The 21,339-nt window shown below is 46.9% G+C and overlaps 6 protein-coding genes across 6 annotated transcripts; 4 read left to right on the top strand and 2 right to left on the bottom strand.

Annotated features, from left to right (window-relative positions):
- The first annotated feature begins 30 nt into the window (after positions 1–30).
- On the top strand, positions 31–9,050 carry MYCFIDRAFT_211830 (uncharacterized protein). The gene is made up of 4 exons (XM_007930393.1): positions 31–71; positions 1,931–1,935; positions 8,085–8,464; positions 8,530–9,050. The coding sequence occupies exons 3-4, from the start codon at positions 8,247–8,249 to the stop codon at positions 8,627–8,629; spliced, it is 318 nt and encodes a 105-aa protein (XP_007928584.1). The 5' UTR covers positions 31–71; positions 1,931–1,935; positions 8,085–8,246; the 3' UTR covers positions 8,630–9,050.
- A 1,021-nt stretch (positions 9,051–10,071) lies between these two features.
- On the bottom strand, positions 10,072–10,776 carry MYCFIDRAFT_121455 (uncharacterized protein; the record flags this gene model as incomplete). The annotated part of the gene is made up of 1 exon (XM_007930394.1): positions 10,072–10,776. A coding segment is annotated over one exon (705 nt), but the record flags the coding sequence as incomplete, so codon positions are not given.
- Positions 10,777–13,176: 2,400 nt separating this feature from the next.
- Positions 13,177–14,429, top strand: MYCFIDRAFT_176667 (uncharacterized protein; the record flags this gene model as incomplete). Its single annotated transcript, XM_007930395.1, has 10 exons — positions 13,177–13,197; positions 13,227–13,490; positions 13,520–13,549; positions 13,596–13,679; positions 13,706–13,726; positions 13,776–13,810; positions 13,842–13,976; positions 14,003–14,288; positions 14,320–14,328; positions 14,352–14,429. 10 exons carry the CDS (start codon positions 13,177–13,179, stop codon positions 14,427–14,429), a joined length of 963 nt encoding a protein of 320 aa, XP_007928586.1.
- A 214-nt stretch (positions 14,430–14,643) lies between these two features.
- Positions 14,644–18,006, top strand: MYCFIDRAFT_140051 (uncharacterized protein; the record flags this gene model as incomplete). Its single annotated transcript, XM_007930396.1, has 3 exons — positions 14,644–15,939; positions 16,048–16,347; positions 16,456–18,006. 3 exons carry the CDS (start codon positions 14,644–14,646, stop codon positions 18,004–18,006), a joined length of 3,147 nt encoding a protein of 1,048 aa, XP_007928587.1.
- On the bottom strand, positions 17,994–19,614 carry MYCFIDRAFT_58906 (uncharacterized protein). The gene is made up of 4 exons (XM_007929844.1): positions 19,250–19,614; positions 19,098–19,198; positions 18,689–19,044; positions 17,994–18,636 (listed from the first exon to the last, which is right to left on the bottom strand). Exons 1-4 carry the CDS (start codon positions 19,586–19,588, stop codon positions 18,455–18,457), a joined length of 978 nt encoding a protein of 325 aa, XP_007928035.1. The 5' UTR covers positions 19,589–19,614; the 3' UTR covers positions 17,994–18,454.
- A 231-nt stretch (positions 19,615–19,845) lies between these two features.
- MYCFIDRAFT_52075 (uncharacterized protein) lies at positions 19,846–21,253 on the top strand (the record flags this gene model as incomplete). Its single annotated transcript, XM_007929811.1, has 2 exons — positions 19,846–20,110; positions 20,164–21,253. 2 exons carry the CDS (start codon positions 19,846–19,848, stop codon positions 21,168–21,170), a joined length of 1,272 nt encoding a protein of 423 aa, XP_007928002.1. The 3' UTR covers positions 21,171–21,253.
- Between the last annotated feature and the right edge of the window lie 86 nt (positions 21,254–21,339).

Consider the following 21,339-nt stretch of genomic DNA (forward strand, 5'->3'; position numbering starts at 1 on the left):
TTAGCTGTATATTCGAAAGAGAATTAAGTAAGCATACGTTAAAACATAATCGTTCCGAACGCCGAGTACGTATAGCACTCCTTAGCGCGTATCTAGGGTCCGAAGGAACTGCTTCGATATAGTAACGATATCGCTCCTTATAAGAACTGCATAGTTTGTAGAGCTGCGTTATTATAGTCCTTATTAGATATAGTAGATTTTAGATAGTAGTACTATTATAGTTATTATATAAGGAACAGTTCTTAGTAAGGAACCGTTCTACTCTAACGAAGCGTTCCGCTAATAAGAACTATTCTACGGGTAGAACCGCGTACGTACTTATAACTATTTATTTACGCTGCACTATTTATATACAATTACTATTTATATGCATTACAATTGCTATTGCGCTTAGCTATCTACTAGACATTCTATACGCCGCCGTGCTTGCTAATACTACTATAGCGTGCTAATTCTACCGCTGTTTTACTATACTCCGGCGCACTAAAGTCTAAAGTCTAAACTCTAAACTCTAAACTACAATCGTATCTCGAAGATCGCTCGTACGGTAATATCGTTTGTTAGGTAGTATTATCGTCGATAATCTTTCGGATCTAAGAGACTGTTAGTAGATAGCTCGTTAAAGCAACGTAGATAAGTATACCTAGTTAGTAAGAGTTAAGAATTAGAAGGTTGCGGCACTATATATAGTTAGTATTCTATAGTGTAAAAGTAACTAGATATTAGACTTACAATGCTCTATAAGAAGACGATAAACCTAGTCCTACTATTAGTTAGTAACCTCTATATTGTTAGCGGAGTTAGTGTATATACCTAAAGGAACTAAATGTCCTAATCTATATATAGAAGCTCTATACTAGTAGGCATCTTGTCGACCGGAATACGCTTTATCTCTAGGCCCTTATTAATACGCTCGAACGGCACTATCTAGACCCGCTTGCCGCTAATGCTAGGCAAGCCGATAACAATCTTCTTATTACTAGCATCGAGGCGGTAGACAGGTAATTAGGTAACTAGATCTAGTCCTAATAACTTAGTCGTTAGCTAAATACGGATAAAGAGCACTCGCTCGGCGACGGCAGAGGCCTGTTAATTAAATAGTTAGCGTGTATATAATATAATAGCTTAGAAGTATACCTTATACGAGAAGATCTTGTCGACGAGTCTAATCTCTCCGCTACGGTAACCTACGAAATCTCCTCGCTTTAGTATAATACGCTTCTCAGCTACAGTGTTAAACGTAAAGCGCTTGTACTAGAAGATAGGCTCCGAGTTAGTCGTATTAATATTAGGTCTACTATATTCCTGCTAATAGGCTTGCTTTAAGCTAGCTCGTATCGGCATTAGTTTCTCGCTATCGTTGCGAATTAGCAATAGCAGAAGCTAGTCGCACCAATACTAAACGAGTCGCTTGCTAGTCTGTATATTAGAATAATTAGCATTACTAGCGAACGTCTGCTTAAGCTTAGTCTTAGCCGCCTAAGCTTTCTCCTGCTTAGTACGTAGCAATAGACTATTAAAGAGGCGAGGGTTCTGCTAGTAGAGTGTCTTTATCTACTAAGCGAGGCACCTAGTGTTTTGATCTTCGTCGCTATCGAAGCTACCCTAGATAAGTAGCCGAACAGTTATCTTAAGACTATGCATTATAAGCAGGTTACGCTTAGGATTCTAGAAGTTAGTGTTATAGATCTTCTACTTTATTACCTTATACTTAGCCTCGCTACCGAATATATTAACGTTAATAGTAGCTCTATATTCGTCGATTACCTCGTTCTAATAAGCGCTAATATGTATATTTAGTCGCTTTGCTATTAGTCGGTGCTTGTGCTTAGGATTAATAGAGCCTTCGATAGTATCTAGAGCTTGTAAATCGCCGCCGCCTACGACTTAAGACTCTCTATAAGCCTATAAAGCACTACGAGCTTGTAAAGCAGCGCGACCTACCGTTATTGTTAGCTTCTTTGTATTAACAATAGTAGCGCATTCTATAAGGCCCTAGAATAGCTAGCAAGTAGCTAGTATCTCCTAGCGTAGATCAACTCGCTATTGCTTAGTAATCTGCGTAGACAAGAGATGTTAGTACGTGCGATAGCGGACAAGATCCGTACGAGAACTACAGAAGCTAGAATATCGTTAACTATAATAGCTAGGTTTCGCTGCTACTACTACTATTAAAGGTGCTAGAAGATCGCCGATACTCGTAGCTCGGAACGTATAGCCTAGACAAAGTTAGGTGCTATAAACTCGTCCTTTAACTAGGTTACGAGCAATAGTAGAGCGATTATCGACTAACGCGCGTGCTCCGACAAGCTAAACGTAAGAAGATAGTAGAGTAGCAATCTTAGGCGACCCTATCCTAGCGGAAATAGAAACTTCTTTAATACCTAAGCATACTTAACCTATACCGATATAATTAGGACCTTACTAAGCAAGACATTATATAGTATATAAGTGATTCTATTAAGCTCGGAGTACGCTAGGTCTGCTAGTCGAGTCTTATAGATATCTAACGCTAGTATAATCTTAGCAAGAGCTAGTACCTCTAGAGCTATACCGAATTGCCGACCGAATTTATATCGAGCGTTATTCGAAGGCAAGGCGTCTATAAATTAACGTATCCGCTAGGTCTCGTAATAGTACTTTATCTCCTATCTAAGCTTAAGCTAGCCGCGATTATCTTCTATAGTATAGTATATACGGCATCCGATATTAGCAGATTAGTGTAGTATACTAGAGTTGCTTTACTACTATAGCATATCTCCTATATACACTATCGTAAACGCTAATACTATTGCTTAATTGCTATTCGGAAGGCTAAGAAATTAGCCTTCGTCGAGTGCTCGTAGGGATAGACCGATTGCCTTAATAACGTCGCTAATATTGCTTCCGTAAGGACTAAGCGTAAAGGGGATGATATTAGATATCCGATTGCGCTCCTCGCTAGTTAAGCTAGTAGGTACGAAGTAAATACCTAGTATAGAGCGTTGTATATTGCGATAGAGCCTAAAGCTATCGAGGAAATTAAGTATAGGTAAGGAAACAGTCTCCTAGCCTATATAGTAAGCGTCGAATTTGTTAATTAGCTATAGACGTCTAAATGCTATAACCTTAAGCTCGCTACGGATCGGATAGGTCTTATATACTAGGCGCAGCTTCGATTAGCGATCGACAATACGCCGGATAATAAAGTTGTAGGTATCGGCTAGTAGTATAGAGCTAATCTTGCTCTCGAAGGAGTACTGCACTGCAATTACGCCTATATCGAATAGCTAGATATTAGAGGGTAGAAGATAGTAGTCGACATTATCGGTTATAAATAGCTCGTTGCTTGCAATATCGGTAGCTAATGCCTAGCGGAGATCTAGAGGCAGTTAACTATATACTATAATCGCTCGTACCTTAATCGATATAGTATTTAGCGCACCTAGGTAGCTAAATAGCCCGCCGCGCTACGAGCGCTTATCGATACTAATGCCGAGCATACGTCCGATATGCTTAGTGCTACTCGTAGTGCAATTGTACGTATCGCTATAGTATATAAAGCTAATAAAGTCGGTAGGAAAGATTGCACCGCTAGGCAAGCCGATAAATTGCTTCTAATCTGTTAGCGCCGATAGTATTAGATCTAGTTTATAAGATGCAACGTCCTTAGCTCGCTTACCCTAACTCTTACTCGGCTTCTTTAGAAGCCTAGCTTACTACGCTGCAGGCTTGCTAGTAGCTAGGCCTATATTATATAAAGTGCTTAGATCGGTGCTTCTAGCGCTCTTTAGATATCGAGCGAATTAGCCTAAAGTTGCGCGAATCGAGCTTGCCTACGCTATAGATTGCTATAAGTGCTTTAGTACGTCTACAAAGTGCGCTATACCCTAGAAGACTTTGCCTACGAATTAAGAGACTAGCATACGTGCAAACAGCTACTAAGCATTAAAGAAATAGAGTAACTACGCGGCATTGTTGTCGCCTATAGACTTAAGGCTAGCCGGTAGTATTAGCTGCTTCTTCTCCTCGAGCGCGACGTCCTTATATCGTAGGTTAAGTAGTAGCAGTATTAACCGAAGGTAGAGCTTTAGCGTATTAACTGTCTCTAGTAGATCTTTAAGGTTAGCGTTAGTAGTTAAAGCAAAGATCGCGCGAAGTATCGAGTAGTCCGCTCGTAAGATGCCTGTCTCCTAGATCTATAGAGCGAAGGCTAGCTTAGTGTTAGTAATACGAAGAGTTGTGTAGCCCTTCTTCTAGTTAAGGATCGCTAAGTCGTCGACACTAAACAGGCTACTACTACTACTGCTTAATAATACTGTTTGATTTAGAGGTAGTATTAGACTATACTAGATATTCGGGTCGAGCTCTTCGGCTTTATTATATTTAGTACCTAGTACGGCTACGTCCTTACTAAAGAAGCCGTTATCGTCGTCGTCGTCGAGGACAAGATCTTAGTAGTCTACTAACTAAATCATTTCGGCATTGTCGAGTAGACCTTCGCGGTTAGGCTAGACCTATAAGTTAGCTAATTCGAGGCTTAGCTCGGCCGGCTTTATCTTAGCGATAGGTATCTTAGTAGGTATAATATCTATGTCGCTGCTATTAGCGCCTTCGATAGTTTCTATAATACCTTCTATATCTAGAATTAGGTCGTTATCGTCTATACTAGTATCGTAGAGACTACCGAGATTATTAGTATCGTCCTCGCGCGTACGCTTAGTACCTTAAGTAGAATCGGGCTGCTATCTATTAGATAGACTAGGCTCTGCTAAGGTTGTCGGCGCCGCTAGTTATTATAGTTCTAGTTGCTTTAGCTTAGGTATCTTCTCCGGCTCTAGCTATTCTAGGTTGCAGTACGATATTATATCGCAGTCGAGTCGCTTAAAGCTGTAATTAATTAAATAGTTTGAATGCTTTAAGTGTTCTTGTTCGAAGTATTATTAGTATAGTAGAAGCAGAATTTAGAAGTGCGAGTTAGGTGTTTGTAGGCAGGCGCTTATAGCAAGGCAGGCGTAGGTACCCGTATACGCGCTACGCGATAAACACTGCATATATACGCGTTCTTTATATAGTAGCGTAAGTGAATTAAGTATAGAGCCGTAATTTAGACTTCCTATACACTTTGCGGCGCTATATAGTAGTTAGGCTAGGTTGTTCTCGTAGTACATCTATCTTTCGACTCGATATCGCTACGTAGGTCTTAATAGCAATAGAAGTCTTTCTATATTTAGTTAGCGAGGTATAAGACTAGATCCTAGTTATTAGTCTAAGAAGTTATACATTAATAATAATATATATAAAATATTAAGTAGCAGAGCAGCAAAGCAAGCAAGCAAGCAGCGCCTATAGCGTATATAGCGCAGACTAGCGCAGATAATAGTATAAATATAAAAATAAAGAAACAACTACTCCTCGTCGTCGCTACCGAAGTTAAAGCCGTCCTCGTCGGCGTCCGCGAGGGCCTTAGCGATATCTTTAGTCTATACGGATATAATTTGCAGTATGCTTAGACTTCTAGCTACGATATAACCTTTAATAGATTGTATTACTCTACGTACCTTTCGACCGCGATTACCGACCTGCTTTATCGGAGGAATGCTATAGAATATTAGTATTGCTACCTAGTAGTAAGGATTCGTAAAAGCTATGCTATAGTATACGTAAACTCGAAGTGCTCGCGGGTAAGCGTATCCTAACTGTTACTTATTCTATATATATATTAGCATATACGAGTAGAACGAGTAGTACGAAGTCGATTATTAAAGGTTGATTAGATCGGTAATTATAGTATAGATATTAAGGCATACGGAGGTCTCGGAGGTACTAAGAGTGCTGTATATTTAAGATTGGATTAAAGGATAGACTTACGGCTACGCGTCGTACTTCTAGAGCATCTTAGTATACGTAGTCTCGTACGTCTATAATATACATTAGCATTATAAGCATTATAGATATAACGACCTTACGATACTGATCTCACTAAGAGCTCTGTCTGCCTTAATATAGACAATAGTTATAGCTATTAAGCGAGAATAGAGCCCTAATAGATATTAGTATACTATAAATAAGCAACAATAGAGCGAGGACAGTATAGCATATTATATAGGAGTAGTACTTCTTACCTCGAGACTTCGAGGACTTGTAGTCTAGATAGTCCTTTAAGTAGTAGTATCTGCGATATATAGATTAGTATACCTATGCTAAACAGTATAAGATAAAGCACTAATATAGTAAAGAACTTATTCTCGTAGAAGTTCGTTACAAAGAAAGCTTAAACCTAACCATTTAATATAGTTAGGAGGGCAGGAGTCTCCTTTACCTCTAGCTTAGCCTGATCCTATTAAATTATTAGTATATACTATCAATTATAAGCTATTAGCAAAAGCATAGCTCTTAGGTAGGTAAATATTCGAGTTTGTAGAGTTAAAGTAGACGCAGAATAGCAAAATTATAAGCATTATAAATGAATATAAGCATTATAATGAACTATAAGCATAATAAATGAACTATAAAGATCAAAATAACCTATTAGGTAGCTTAAAATTATAAGATTCGGGTTCAAAATGAACTATCTTAGAACTCTAAGACCTAAAGCTAAAAGGGGTTAGAGGAGGGCAAAAAGAATAGGCATATAGTAAATAAATGATAACTTACTCGTACTCTTATAGTAACCTTGTTTTTAAAGGTTCGCATATCGAGAAATTTGTTCCGTACCTATATATAGTATAGTATAGTAGTAGAAAACTCGGGGCCGTAAACTCGTATAATTACATCGTGTTTAAATTTATATAAAGCATAAAGGAAGTGTATAACATTTCGCTCGTAATACAGTTTTGCTATATTCTCCGTATCTTGTTTATAGATAGTCTTTTTATTCGAAGAGGGTTTAGGATAGGACTAGGGTAAAACGCGCTTTACGACATTCTTAGGATTAGCTAGCTAACGAAGCTAAGCTCGTAGAGTCTATTATATGTTAGTATACAATGCAGTACTAAACTACTATACTATATGCCTATTTAATGAAAGAGACTAGTATTCTATATCATTTGTACTATATAGTAGTGCTGCTAAAGGATATAGTTATATCTGCTGTGCTCCCGGTAGTAGTATTGAAATAGCTAGATCTAAAAGTCCTGAAAATCGTGCTTTATAATCGGCTTACTATATGCTATATACTATATACTTTAAGCATCGGCTTTATATTTCGCTTGCTATATGCTTTAGGCTTCGGCTTTATAATCGAATGCTATATGCTATATCGTGTCTTATGCTTCAAATTGCTATAAATGTTATAGTCTTAATACTTAAGTAGTTGCTAACTAAGTACTTCGTAGATGAGAATGCTAAGATATTAATATATATACTACTACGATTAGATATATGCTAATAAACGAAAGTGCTAAGCATACTAACAATTGCTAAATAAATGCTTACTAAAACTATACGATATATACTAATAAGATCTTGCTACTATTAAAGCCTTATAAGATGTATATTTAAAGCTATCGAAGTTGAAGTCGAAGTATTTCGTAAAGCAGATATTAAAGTAGGTATTAAAGCAGAATAGATCGTAGAGTAAATAGTAGTATATGTCGTAAGATTCTACCTCTTATAGTCTTTCTAGGCTTTAAGAAGTAGAATATAAGGAAATAGGGATTAGTTCTCGGATATTGTACAATATACGAGGTCAGTTAGTACAGGTATATTAATACGTTAAAGGTCTCGAAAGCGATTGCGATTACTATATAAAAAATTGACTTTACTAGTAGCAACGGCGGTAGTAAGTAAATAAATAGGTAGGGAGCAAATAGAGGAACATTCGTACGTAAAGTGTATATACGGACGCACCTCCGCGGACTTCTAGCGCTTCTATTAGCCGGAACGCTTCCTAACCCTAAGGAACGGTTCGTATACTAGAACGCTTCGCCTATATAATAATATATCGCCGAGTATAGTACTAACATCGTTCAAATCGATATACTATACCGATATACACTAGTTCTACAAGGCGTACAGTTTATCCCTTCTAAACGGTGCTGTTATAGCTCTTTTCCGGACAACTGTAATACCGCGGTTCCGAGAGACCCTATACCCGCGCTAAGGCTTGAAACCAGACCCTGAGTTTCAGCTCCAGCCCAGCCACAGCCACGCATCAGCTGCTTTGCGCATGCGCGACTCCTCCTCCTTATGCACTCTCTTCCTCACTAAAACACCCCCCCTTCACACCAACCACCCACCCACCACCTTGCGCTGCGCCCACCACCATGGCAAAAGCAACCAGCCTCTTCCCCCTCATAATCCTCTTCGGAGTCCTCGGAATCCTAGCCTTCCTCGGCTACCAAATCTACCTGTGGAGCAACGAACTCGCAGACCGCGGGTCAAAACACATGGAGAAAAAACACATGTCTTTCACCAAAGATGGGGGGTTGCGGGTTAGTGTGAAAGAACAAGGAGATGAGAAGTTGGGGGATAAGACGCAGAAGTATGTCGACATCAAGTTTGAATTTGTTGCGCTGCGCTGAGGTTTTGCTGACGCGTGGATGTTAGTGTGATTGTGAATGCGTGGAACAATGCCGAACTCCCGAATTATAAGAGTAGACTTGGGTGGAATAGTACGCAGGGTGGACGAAAAACTGGTGAGCAGTGATTGTTATACTGGGTTCGTTTGCTGCGGGTATGATGACTGCGACTGCGATACCGGCTGAGAATCGAGAGGGCGCCTGGAGCTTGGTCGTAGGAAGAACAAGATGAGACATGAAGGATATGGATATTTGCTTAGTAGCGGAATTGCACGTGGACGACGAAGACGACAACGGACGACACGGTTGGCTACAGCCACAATTCCCACCAATAGCCCGGCGGTATGATGATCGAGATGCAAATTCGGCGAAAAGAGATACTGTAGTGCCTTATGCTATGCATAAAAGCGACCTCGGCTTTTCCGAGTGTCCCAAAGTTCGATCAACCAAACGCTCTCGACATGAAGGTTACGCCAACGCTATGATATGCATGAATTTAGCGTTACTTACTTACTTATACGAGGAAACGAGAAATCATGTGCGCCTTCTAAATTTGCCAAGTTTGTGTTGCGAGAACGGAAAGCGCGATCGGTCAGTGTTTCATTTAGCGATGTAAGTAGAAAGTCACGGAGATGGCAAACCGTGAGAATCGACGATACTGGACCACTCAAGCTTCTTCATCTTCCGATCAGCTACTGGCTGCTTCAGCTAGATTGATAGCGATTACCCGAAACATTAAACAGAATACACAGTTCCCCATCAGCGATTTGCTCCAAAATGCTCCCCGGCTTCCTTTAGCCGTCCGTCTATGCAATTGCCGTGACAATAGTAGTAACGGCACACATCGTAAACATAATCATAGGCGAGCAAACCTCCGCTCTGCCTGCGCCATGCCCCATGCCCCATATCGCTACATGAAAACACCAAAATGATTGACCCTGACTTGACGGACTCATACAAAGTTCTGCTTGAAAGTGGTCTTGTCGAGGTTTCGTATCGTCTGCACGTCTCTGCTAGCTTCGAATCCGAGCTTAGAGGTTGGAATGTCGTGAAGTGCGGCGCGAGCGGTGCCACCTGGACTTCTACTACTGGTCCTCTGCGGTGGACCACCGTCTCCAGAGCCGTTGAGCATGGCAGATATGCTAGGGATAGTTTGACCAGAAGAAACAGGAGCGGGTGCGCCAGCGGTAGCTTGCGATACGCCTGCCTTGGGTGACGAGGGCTTATCCTCTGACTTATTCGCGTCCGACCCGGCAGGTGTTGGCTGCTGCGCTTGCTGTTGAGACTGCTCTGTGGTTGGCAGCTTCTGCTCGTACTTTGACTGCTGTGCTGCAGGGTAAGGAGGGGCTTGCAGCGGCGGGGGTTGGTATCCAGCATAGGCATTGGAGTTGTAAGTTGGTGGCGGTGGTGGATAGCTGCCGGAGTAGCTGTGATGGGGTTGGTGGTATGGACCAGGCGGTGGAGGTGGCAGTGCAGTATTGCCCATCGGTGGCGGCGGGCGGTCGAAAGCAGTCATGCCAGGAGGTGCGCCGTACGAAGTGGGTGGTGGTGGATAGTGCATTCCTGGGTAGGCAGCGTGCGGATGCTGGTAGTATGGAGAGTACGCGTGATGTGGTGGAGGCGTGTGCATGGGGCTCGGTGGCGCCCAGTGCGGGTAATATGGTCGTCCATATGGTGGTTGGTGTGGTGCGTGAGTGTAGCCAGGAGAGCCCATTGGGCCTTGTGTCACAGCTGGAATATTGCTCTGCTCGTGGACAGTCGAGTCAGGATACATGCCCTTCTCAGGCCTGATATGTCGGAGTTGCGGGTCACTTGATGGCTGCATGAGTCCACTGGCTGCAGTAGACGAGCGCGAGAAGTAGCTGATCAGATGAAGATGCTGGCCTTGATTGGTGGTGATGGAGAAAGACTGCTTCATAAGACCGTCAGGCTTGTAGCGATAGCCATCAGGGCCACCGTCACTGTCGCCTTCACCACCAATGCCATCGCGGTTGGAAGCGTTCTTGTCGAAAGTTGAGCCACCACGCTTGCCCTCCATTTCGCGGTAAGTCAAGAAGCTGCCCGAGACTCGACTTGCGCTCCAGGACTTGCCGTCAGTCCATCGTCGCATGCCAGCTTCGCGCTCGTCCCACACGAAGACAGATCCAGATTTTATTGACTGCCGTTCCTTTTCGGAAAGTCGACGCTGCACACGAGGAAGTAATCCGATGCGACACGCTTCGAACAGAATGATGGCATCGGCAGGCGTTCGCACATGGCCATGATACGTCTCCATTCCGTTCATGACTGCAGCAAAGACCTCAGAGGTCTTGCCGAGACGTTATTGCAAGGTGGTATCTGAAGGCCTGTTAGCGCTGGTTGGCCACCGGCGGCAAGGTGACGCACCTCGAAAATTGACTGACAAACGGGGATTTGCTCCCGAGTGGAGTGAATAGAAGCAAACGTCTGGCTTCAAGCTTCGCCGTTCCTTGCAGCGCAATAATTCTGTCCGAAGGGGCAGCAGGCGGAAAAGAGAGTGGAAGGAAAGGCAGAGGCAGAGTTGGAAAAGAGTAAGCGCAAGTTGTGCAAGGGTAGGAGTCAGTTTTCGCGAGGGCTGGGCCCCACTTTCCAAGTAAGCTTGTATTCACTTTTAATCTAGCGCCCTTTAGCTCATCAGTTTCAGGCGATCGTGGCTTGGCAAAAGTCTTGTCCGCCTAGACATGCCGTGATTCCAATCTCCCTGGCATCGCACAAGAATCACGACGGAAATGCCAGTCATACGGCAGCTGTTTATCATGCCTCATTCCGGGTGCTTTTGACGGCATTTGCATTGCCCTCTGGCTTGCCCATCTATTGCATGCTCCTTCACCATGAACCATGTCCTTCGCACTGCTCGCCGCGGCGATCGCTTGGCTAAGCGACGGCACATGCGTCACCAAGCAAGCCAGCGGCACCATGTGGGCGATTGGACGGCGCCGATAGACACGGAGTCTTGTGCGCTCTTGTGCATTCTTGGCCCGGCTGGACACGTTTTTGGCGTATTGAAGGTTCGTTGTGGCGCAAACCGATCTGTCTGGGCGTTCGCGAAGCGATAACTCCTCTCGCACCACGCCTTCTTCCTCTGGGTCTGGACGATCTCGCCACTAGCTTAGCCATCGAACTGGACTCCCTTACGAGCTTGATGCGAGATTGGCTGGCCGCCGAAAGAGCAGAATACGAAACAGAGTAGAGGGACTCTGGTTGATCCGGTCTGTCGACCATGGTTCATCAGTGTGTTGCCGAGAAAATGGCATAATCATGTTCAGTCCGACGAGCCAAAACCATACCTTAATCCTTAAAACCCGCCAAGAGCAACTAGAACTGCCAAGGGGCAGGGTGGGATGCCAGGTTCAGAGACCAATCGTGCTGTGACCAGCTGTACAGAGTCAGCGCTGTATACCTCGGACAGCACGGCGAACGGCGTTCAAACAGATGTGATCATCGGTCGAAGGATGCGATATCTCAAGCCTTTGTATCCTGCTCTCAAGTGGTATGCACCTCGTGTGTTGAAGCAAGCTGTCCTTCATTCACTTGTTCCGCCCCCGGAACATCCAAAATACGCCATCGTGGTTCCAAGAACGCCACGCCTCGTTTGCACATTAATCCCAGCTTTTCTGGTGCGATGCACAAGGCAGGGTGTACGACACACCGTATTTCGAGCGGATATATCGCCGTGCTCTTCGTAAGCCACGTCAGCTGCTCCACCGAGTTTTTCGTTCCCTCAGGTCGGCCTTTTTCATCGCTGCGCAAAACAAAGACCATGGGACGAAGGAGCCAAGAAGTTGGGAAGTCTGTAAAAAGGTGGCACCACCAGCAGATCACTGGAAATGCGGCCAACGACAATTCCTCCTTTCAGTAGGCACCTGCTGTTCAATAATGTCTGACTTGACATGATCATCATCAAGCTGTGCCGCATCGCTTCGCTTCCAAAGACGACCGTAGTGCCCGTGCCCACGTGTTGTGGCTGCCCTAATGACAAGCTGGGCCGTCCACAATGCCAACGATTCGCTACGATAAGAAACCAAGCAGAATCAAGCTTGAAAATAGCTCTCCAACCTAAACTCTAGGCCCTCGACACCGCAAAAGCTTAGCCTGACCGTTCCCACTCGATGACTTTTCTTTTTTCCAAGGCTTGCCCTGCCCCAGCTGATTGATGATTCATTTTCGACCAAGAAAAGCACAATTAGACGAAAAAAAGTATTGGCAGCCAAGCCCTTTCGCTCGCGTGGTGGACTTGGTCTTGTTAGTTCTTGGAAAAGTCTTGGTGTGTCTCAGCAAGCGGCTGGCCGGCTGCCGCTTGCTCAAGGTTTTCTGTTTTTCGCGAGCTTTCGCGAAGGAGTTCGCATCCTCCGGTGCGTGCATATTCCTTATATGCAGAAGGATGAGATCAGCATAAATTGCAGTTTCGCTGATGATGACTGTAGTCGATCTTCATAGAGAGGAGTATTTCGGGTTTCACCCTCTTGTCTTCCCCCCGGATCAAGGCCTGTCGTTCTCGCTAATTTTTCGGGCAAGAGTTTGACGACCTTGTCGAGCTTACAAAACACCCTGTATCGAAGCTGCCGAGCATGTCAGCCGATCTGACTTGGCTTGGAACTAGGGTATAGGGTCCTTTCTGCCAGTAGCATCGCATTCTCTACTGAATCAACGACTGTACATGTACAGTACTTTGAGATTCGTGCAAGCACCCGAAGCGATGGCTTGCAGACCTCGTGGCAGCCATTGGATTGCATCTACTGTCAAATCTCTCACGAACATAGACTCGAGAGTGTTTACGCATCAGCTTACGCAGACGCATGGTGTTATCGCATCGTCTGGCTATTATCACCCTGTGTTGGAGATGCGATCGGCTCTTCGGCATGGAGTGGTCTGGCCAGCAGCCATGCGGCACAGAGTAGCGGCAAGGAAGCAAACATGAGACGGCATCTTCAACTCATGCGAGAGGGCTTTTTGCAGATCAGGAGGAGTGCTGTTGATTTGCTTACGTGACTGCCACCGAGTCGTGTACCACTGGCGATCAAGTGAAGACTGTTGATGCACAGATTGATGGAATAATAACCTTTGCAATTGCCGCAGCAGACATCTCAAGCATCCCTATCGTCATCGCAAGATCTTTGGCAGCAAAGAAGTCATCACCAGATCACAGACCTGGCTGACTCTGTCGTTCTTACACTCGACAATGAAAGACAGCGCCTGGGATTTGCTGGGTGGCAGTCTTCCTAGGCCTATTTCTCCTGGTGTCTCGTCCTGACTGAGAGCGGACCCAAGACCGACGTGCCAAGCCGTTTGACGTTTTGCTGACTATTGCTTCAATGTAGCAAGTATGGATGCTGGAGCGGCACAAGCAATCGTTGTCCCGTCGAGTGTAGGAACGATCGTCAACCAATACGGATTTTACCTCGTCTTTCGCGGCCAAGACATTCCAAGCACTGCTGAGAAGAATCTTGCGACTTCATTGTGGAGGAAGTTGTTGGCAGTGAAAGCGCTCAGTATTCGGCGAGAGAGGCGAGGAGTTCTGATTTCTTGCAAGAGTTGGGGCGCGCGGTGGAGAAGGCTAGCAAGACCGGCGGAACATCGAGACGTTCAGCGACATGGAGCTCGGTGTATAGCCCCTTCCATAGTATCAGATGTTGCTCAGAGATTTGCTGCTGTCGCTCTCCACCTCTTTCCGCATGTCTCCTGCAATTGTACGATATGGCTCTGAAAGCACATCATATCCATTGCCTGCTATTTTACTCCCATGGCGTAGATTGTCACCCCCTCAATGCTGTGCGACGTTGCTCTTCCAAGAATCCCGCAGCCAAGCCACGTTTTGCTTGATGTTGTTCCAAGACTTCCAATCCGCCGACTGACCACGCCGCTGACTCTCTCACCACCCGAGCATTGACACCTTTCTTGCCGAACACGTAGCATGCAATTCTTGATGCTACATTGCACAACACATATCCGCCGTGATGGCCCCGGTCGCAGATGGCGAGGGCCGCGAAGCTAGCAGGAGATCAAGGTTTGGGAGAAAGGTAGGGATCCTGCAACAATCCCTGAACCTCAAAGCCAGCATAGCAACAGCAATGCCATCATCATCAGCACGAGCAGCAAACAAGCAATACCTCATGGCGCGCCGATGATGGATAGGCGAAGACGTGCTAATGATATACAGCTTCGTCGCGCCTCCTTTATCCTGCCAAAGACCGGCGAGCGTTCCAAACGCACATTCACCCTTCGAGATGCCTCCAATCGCATGTCCATCGCCGGTGGCAGCGACGGACAAGAAGACGAGTCGTTGCTAGCATATGGAGACGGCAGAGGCTACGATACGTATCGCAGACATAAGACTAGGTCAGAGCTTCTCCAGGAAGCTCTTCGTCGCCGACTATGCCAATTCTGGATGTTTGCGAAATCGCCTACCGGACAAGGTATCTTCAAGTCTTCCATCGCCTACCTGCTTGGATCTATGGCCACTCTCATACCTTGGGTCGCTGCTTGGTTTGGTGGCAAAAATGATTCGAAACACTTAGTCGCCACCATTACTGTGTATTTCCATCCCGCGAGAACGGTTGGAAGTATGCATGAAGCCTTCGTGCTGTCTTTGATCGCATTCTGCTATGCTGCATTCTTAAGCTTCGGCTCCATGGCTGTGAGCATTTTCTTTGCGCATCAGCATGTCATTATGCTTGGCCATGCTGTAGTTTTGACCGTCTTCGTTGCTGGAGGATTCGGCTTCATGGCTTGGATTAAACAACGCCTAGGCAATCCACTGGTAAACGTGGCCATCTCGCTGGCATCGCTGGGCACCATCAACATCCTCATTCGCGAAGGAAGTGTGCAGGCAGGCGTCTTTGGCTACAAAAGGATCACCGAAACTCTCGGCATGATTATACTGGGAATTATCATTGCGAGCGTCATCAACGTCGTGCTCTTCCCAACATTGGCGAGGAAGAAGCTGAGCTACCAGATGGAAAAGAACACCGACTTGCTCGGAGAGATGCTGATCAGTATCACGAGAGCTTTCCTGCATGGGCGCGAGCAGGACCTGGAGGATGAGTACTTCAAGACTTTGGCGAAAGAGCACTACAGCTCTCTGAACCAGATGAAGAAGAACCTGAACGAAGCGAAGAAGGAATACTACGTGCTCGGTCGTGAAAGAGTCTATGCAGTCGAAGCTCGAGTTGTTCGATGCCTCGATGGCCTCTCACAAGATCTAGGAGGTCTGCGTAGTGCAGCTTTGGCTCAATTTTCCTTCATCAATTCGCAGACAAACACCAACGGAGACGGCGCAGCATGCGCGGAGGAATTTCAAATTCCGTCAACGCCTCGATCGCCCGCTCAAGAAAGAGAGCAATTCTTTGGCAACCTTGATGTCATTACGGAACTACCAGAGAGCTCAGCTGGATCTCGAGAGCGGTTTACGAATAATGGTATAGTGCAGAGTCCTGTCGAGAACCTGGCAAAGAAGAATGGCGGCTTCTTCGACTATGCGACACCGAGTGGAACAGAAACTCCTTACTCCACATACACTTCCTACTCCGAGGCCAATGGCGATACTCCCATCACGCTCGGAATAAGTCATAATATGGTCAAGAGCCCAGGTGATATGTTTGTGGCTTTCATCACACAACTTGGACCGCCGACCAAGAGTCTGGTCTTTACCCTGAAGCAGACGCTTGACGAGCTGCCCTTTCGAGAAGTATCGGCAGCTTGGAATCCGTGGGCGAATCGGGAGCTTGAAGTCGCCATCAATCCCCAATTCCACGCTAGCCTAAAGCAGGCCATCGATCTATACAGACAAGCACGAAAGAATGCGCTAGGAGCACTGCACCAGAGTCGAGCTGTCAACGCTGCCATCAATGCTGAGGCAGGGAACAAGAGTAGTTTCTCATCGAAAGTTCATACACCAGGAGCCGCCTCTCCAGAATCGAGGAGACCTTATCATTCCAAGACGCTCTTTAACCGCCGCCCCGAAGAAGTGCTGGCAGATATTGAGGAGGTCTCTGCCTGCTGCGGACACTTCTCTTTCTCACTATTGGACTTTGCCGAAGATGTTCTGACTTATCTTGAGATCTTGGACGACTTAAAGCGAGAGATGGAGTCGCCAGGCAAGTCATGGAAGTGGCTGCTCTTTTGGAAGAAGCGAAAGAGGCCCGACGGAACCAAGAGTCCGAGGCATACGTTTCCTGAGCATAACGAAGAACCTGATACTGCATATAGCATTGAGCCGATTCGCAAAGCCGACCGATTTGCAGATCCTGAGAAGATGCGCGCAGGCCCTTGGTACTACAGCCTCTATCGCGCTTTTCGCTGGATGAGACGAGATGACACCAGATTCGCTCTGAAAGTCGGCATTGGTGCTGCACTATACGCCCTGCCTGCCTTTCTGCCCGAGACACGACCATTCTTTTTGCATTGGAGAGGCGAGTGGGGTCTGGTATCGTATATGGTCGTCTGCTCCATGACTGTCGGAGCGACGAACACGACCGGTTTCAATCGAATCTTTGGAACCTTGATCGGCGCGGCGTGTGCTGTTATAGCTTGGCTGATATGCAGTCACGACGGCGTTGTAAACCCCTATCTCCTCGGGTTTTGTGGCTGGATCATGTCCTTGCCAGCGTTCTACATCAACATCGCCATAAATAACGGCCCGATGGCTCGCTTCATCATCCTCACCTACAATCTCAGCGCACTCTATGCGTACAGTCTGTCCATCCATGACGATGACAACGACGACGACGAAGGCGGCATCGATCCCGAAATCTGGGCTATTGTCCTCCACCGTGTAGTCTCAGTAACGGTGGGTTGCGCCTGGGCCATCATTGTCTGCCGCTGGATCATGCCCATCTCCGCCCGAAACAAGCTCCGCGAAGGTCTCTGCGTCCTCTGGCTTCGAATGGGTCTGATCTGGAAACGCGATCCTTTAGCCATGTTCCTCCTCGGCGAACCCCGAACAGCATACATGGACATTCGCGAAGAGTCCGATCTCCACGGCTTCCTCGCAAATCTCCGCAGTCTGCGCAACGCCGCAAAATCTGAATTCGAGTTCCAAGGCCCTTTCCCCGATCAACAAATCGGTCGCATGCTCGACCGCGCAGGCAGAATGCTCGACGCTTTCCACGCCATGAACGTCGTCATCTCAAAAAACCTCCAATGCACGCCCGGCGAAGCCGCAGTTTTGAAATACACTCGCCCCGAACGCTTCGCCCTGTCAGCCCGAATCTCACATTTGTTCACCGTCCTCGCGTCAAGCATCAAACTCGAATATCCCCTCAACGACGTCCTTCCCAACGTCGAAGATAGTCGAGATCGACTTTTATCGAAAATCTCCGAGTTCCGGAGAAGTGGTGAGGCTAGAGATGTGGTTACGGAACAAGACTATGAAATGTTGTATGCTTATGTCCTGGTGACGGGACAGTTGGCGCAGGATATTGAGGCTGTGGGACAGGAAATTGAGGGGCTTTTTGGGGTTTTGAATGAGGAGAATTTGAAGATACATTAGTGGATACATGTATGAAGGGGATTTATAGATGACGAAAGCAGCACCCGACATTGTATGAATTGCTTTTTTAGTCCGCCATGTGTTCGGTGGCTCAAGACAATGCTCTCGACCGTAGGCTGAGTGAGCTCCAGTTGGAGCTTGCATTGACTACATGACGATGAGTGAGAGCCACGGATTGATATTCGTGCTGAGCTGCGAGCGCGTCACGTTCCAGATGCTGAGACTGTGGCCTCCTGCTTTCACATTAGCTCCATGGAATTGCTACATAACGTAGAAGCGGCTTGTAGGACCATGGAAGAACGTGTTTGAGAGAGCATGCTTGCAGTGAGGATTAGCCTGAGATGGATTCTATGCGCCGAATGCTTTTAATGGTCGCTTTTGATACATGTTACCTACACATGCAATGCTTGTGAGCCCGCTTCGGCCGCTCACCGCCGCGACAAGGCCTCTAGAATGGTGGCAGCCAGAAGGGGTATCCTCCATTCTTCACACGGAAGACACTGAGCAGGAAAGAGTAGACGACAAGAATGACGCCCCCCCAGACGATCACCGCGAGTTTCTGTGCCTGTGGATCTTGGATGCGAGGTGTCTTGAGCGCAAGGCTGATCGTCGCGAATGCAAGGATTCCGTCTGGCAGCAAGTCAGCATGTAACGCAAGGGTTCAATGAGTGTATGGACTCACATATCGCAGCAACGATCTGCGTCTCCAATCCAAATTGGTTCTGGAAGCCACCTGCAAAGTAGCTAACGCCTCCGTTCCCGTCCCCAGCAACGTATGGCACCTTTCTGATGTGGTTGAACATGTGTCCGGAGGTGAAGAGGAGTACGGCAATGAGTGAGATGGCAGCCCAGAGATTACGGTTCTGGATGATGGGCAGGATGTATGGTGCAGCGACGGCGAAGAAGGTGACTACACCAAGTACAGCAGTGATGGTGACGGCGACCTTGACATAGTTGATTGGTCGGGAGAGTGGTGGGTGAGGTCGATCAGGCAGGTTTCGAGAGAGCCAGCCATGGACTGGGTCGGCGCGATTGATGCTAGATTGTTGTTAGCCGAATACCGTGGGAGAACAATTCAGATTTTCTCGCACCCAGTGTTGAAGTCCAATCTTTCCATGGGCCTGTCAGGCTTCGCGTGGGGTCCAGTAGTTGGGTGCCAGAGAAGCATCACTGGAGCAGTCTGGAGTTGAAGCTATGTGTACTCAGTATAAGATCCCATTATGCCATTTCCATGCTTGCTTACGCTTTGAAAGGTCTGCTTTCCATCGAAGAAGTCCAGTGTAGCGAAGACCAATCTTGACTCTTTGCTCTTGTCGCCCTTGGTCCAGCTCTTGGCCAAAAGCTCCCATTCTGGCTGGAACTCTGTGCATAGGGCACATCCAAATCTTGCATCCAAAGCTGTCAAGAGAACGGCAACAGAGTAGTCTCGCGGAGCTCTGGTAAGTTTGTCGTATGCCCTGTCGTCAAGCTTGATGGGTTGTGATTTCGAAATGGCTTCGTTGAATCGTTCTTCGGGCGTCTTTGTGGCCGCGAGCGCCGCGAATGGCAGCAATGCCGTTATGAAAGCCTGTATCAAACGCATTATGGGCGGACCGTGATGTCGTGATTTCTCAATGTCGTAGGGAGATCAAATGCTTGAAGCTTGATGTGGACAGCTTGAATGAATGTTGTGCCGGGAGATCTTCGGCGACTCGCGGACAGCTTGGAGCCTCACTTGCACTTGCACCGAAACATCAACACCGCACACGACACCTTCATCGCCTCGAATCTACTGTGCATCTGAAGCGTCACTCCGTTCTCGCATCAGGAATAAAGGTCAAGAGCGAAGCACATCTCAATATGGCGCAGCAGGATAATGCGAAGCGGATAGAAGAGGCGCGGAAGCTGGCCAAAGATCAACCACAGAAAGCCGAGAGCATCTACAAAGACATCTTGTCGAAACAGCCAGGCCAGAACGACAAGGCGCTCAGAGAGTTTGAGAATGCGCTGGTGGGATTGGGCGAGCTGTATAGAGATCACAAGCGGACCGACGACCTCGTGAACCTCATCCAGCAAACGAGAGATGTCCTCACCAGTTTCGCAAGAGCAAAGACCGCCAAGTTGGGTCAGTCATGGCACTGAACTATGGGAGGATGCGCAAATACTGACATGTTCTAGTCCGACAACTTCTCGACCTCTTCGCCCCCATCCCCAATACCACCGACACCCAAATATCTGTCACCAAGTCATGCATCGATTGGGCCGTATCGCAGCGCCAGGGCTTCCTTCGCCAGAGCTTAGAGGTCCGACTGGTCAACCTCTACATGCAGACACAATCATACTATGACGCTCTCACACTCATCAACAATCTACTGAAAGAGCTGAAGCGGTTAGATGACAAGCTGGTCTTGGTGGAAGTGCAGTTGCTGGAGAGCAGAGTCTACCATGCGTTGGGGAATGTGCCAAAGGGAAGAGCAGCGCTCACAAGCGCGCGGACGAGCGCTGCATCAGTCTACACACCACCGCTTCTGCAGGCAGGTCTTGACATGCAGTCTGGACAGCTACACGCTGAAGATGGCGATTTCAATACCGCCTTCTCCTACTTCATCGAAGCCATGGAGGGCTACCACTCGCAAGACGACGCCACAAAGGCAACATCGGCATTGCAATACATGCTTCTCTGCAAAATCATGCTCAACCTTAAGGATGACGTCGATTCACTCATGACCTCGAAGCATGCCATACGATACGCAGGCAAGAATTTGGACGCCATGAAGGCGGTCGCGCGCGCACACAACAACCGGAGTTTGGAGGAGTACGAGCAAGCACTTCACGCATACCGCTACGAGCTGGGGAGCGATCGCTTCATCGCATCGCATCTGCGTCGTCTCTACGACAGCATGTTGGAACAGAATCTGATCAAGGTTATCGAGCCATTCTCGCGCGTCGAGATCACACACGTCGCACAAATGGTCGGTCTCGACGTGGGACAAGTGGAGAGGAAGTTGAGCCAAATGATTCTTGACCGCGTCATTATTGGTGTGCTGGATCAAGGTCAGGGTGTGCTCGAGATCTTCGAAGAGGCAGAGCGCGACAGGGGGTACGATGCGGCTCTCGACACGATCGGCAAGCTTGGCAATGTGGTGGACGTGCTGTATGCCAACCAGGCCAGCTTGCTTGAGTAAGGTAATGTCTTTGATGGCTGTCAGTGTACTATAGACATAGCATAGAGCGACGCAGCACAGCGCAGCGCAGCATTACCAGCACGAAGCGATGTATGAATTGAAGTGTCATGTGACAGCGAGCAACAAAGGAAACCGCATGTGGCAACGCGGAGTCGGAGAAGAAGTCCTC

Source organism: Pseudocercospora fijiensis (genome assembly GCF_000340215.1).
Source record: "Pseudocercospora fijiensis CIRAD86 unplaced genomic scaffold MYCFIscaffold_6, whole genome shotgun sequence".
Lineage (NCBI taxonomy): Eukaryota > Fungi > Ascomycota > Dothideomycetes > Mycosphaerellales > Mycosphaerellaceae > Pseudocercospora > Pseudocercospora fijiensis.